Source organism: Haplochromis burtoni, unplaced genomic scaffold (assembly GCF_018398535.1).
Source record: "Haplochromis burtoni strain Fernald_Lab_line unplaced genomic scaffold, NCSU_Asbu1 Contig_6122, whole genome shotgun sequence".
NCBI classification, from domain to species: Eukaryota; Metazoa; Chordata; class Actinopteri; order Cichliformes; family Cichlidae; genus Haplochromis; species Haplochromis burtoni.
The window spans coordinates 1-1,362 of record NW_024588483.1 but is presented as its reverse complement, the minus strand read 5'-3'; the positions used below and the strand labels follow the sequence as shown (position 1 = coordinate 1,362).

The window sequence follows — 1,362 nt, the reverse complement described above, 5'->3', positions numbered from 1 at the left end:
TGAATATTATTTGAAAGCTTTTTGCCTGTTTGTCTCTGCAGACAACAATGAGTGTCTGACCGGAAATGGCGGCTGCTCTCACTACTGCAACGATCTGAAGATTGGCTACAACTGCTCCTGCCCTGCTGGATACAGGCTGAAGGCCGACAACAAAACCTGTGAAGGTGAGCGGACGGAGACATTTAAAATTCTGCCTCTTAAGAACCAGACAGATTGTAAACATGTCATTTAACAATGTGCACAATAGAAACAAACAAATGAGCCAACTTCTTCAATTCTGCAGACATTGACGAATGTGCTGAGCCAGACACTTGCACTCAGATCTGCATCAACTTGCCAGGCAGCTACAAGTGTGATTGTGAAGAGGGCTATATGATTGACCCTGTGACCAAAACTTGCAAGGCTGATTCAGGTAATGTTAGAAAGAAAGCCCACTTAAACCCACTTAACGCTTGATCCTGTGACGCAACCTTCAGACAAGACAAGCAAGTTTAACCGAACTGTCCTCCTCTGCCTCCACCAGGCACAGTGCCCACCTTGTACTTCACCATCAAACACGAGGTGAGGAAGCTGACAGTGGACCGCAGCGAGTACGTGCGTGTGATCCCACAGCTGAAGAACGCAGTGGCTCTCGACATGGATATGGCAAACAAGATGATCTTCTGGTCTGACCTGTCTCTGAAGAAAATCTACAGGTAAGAATCTTTATCTGTGTCCTTTCTTTTTTACATTTCTTTATGAGTTTCTTGCTTCATTTTGCATAGTATGGAGTGGCTCTCATTCAAGAACCATGATGAAGATGAAATTAATCTCTCCACTCTTGCCTTCCTCCAAACAGCTCTATGATAGATGTGGCTGGCAATTCCTCTCACCACAATGTGGTGGTTGAAAGTGGGATAGAGGCCCCAGAGGGCATTGCGGTGGACTGGATCCATGGCAACATCTACTGGACTGACAGTGTTTTGAAGACTATTTCTGTAGCAACAACGGATGGCGGTATGAGGAAGACCCTGATCGCAACGGACCTGGACAAGCCACGAGCCATCACAGTCGATCCAGTAAACAAGTAAGTGTTTAAACAGACATCACAGCGAGTACGTTTCCTTACATTAGTGTCAGTTTGACATGAACTGGTGCGTTTTGTCTTTAGCCTCATGATTTCTTTACTGTGTCCTCTTTAGTTTGATGTACTGGACAGACTGGGGTGAAGAAGCTAAGATTGAGAAGAGTGGGCTGAACGGTGCAGATCGCACTACTTTAGTAAAAGACAACATTGTGTGGCCGAATGGCATCACCCTGGGTAAGCACAGCTTCCTGAATGCATTTTTAGCAGTGATTTTTATTTACTGTGTAATGAAAATA

General features: G+C 45.0%; 1 protein-coding gene across 1 annotated transcript; it reads left to right on the top strand.

Annotated features, from left to right (window-relative positions):
• Positions 1 to 8: 8 nt before the first annotated feature.
• On the top strand, positions 9 to 1,353 carry LOC102311503 (low-density lipoprotein receptor 2; the record flags this gene model as incomplete). Its single annotated transcript, XM_005953615.3, has 5 exons — positions 9 to 164; positions 284 to 412; positions 524 to 695; positions 839 to 1,066; positions 1,182 to 1,353. Coding segments are annotated over exons 2-5 (612 nt in total), but the record flags the coding sequence as incomplete, so codon positions are not given.
• Positions 1,354 to 1,362: the final 9 nt, after the last annotated feature.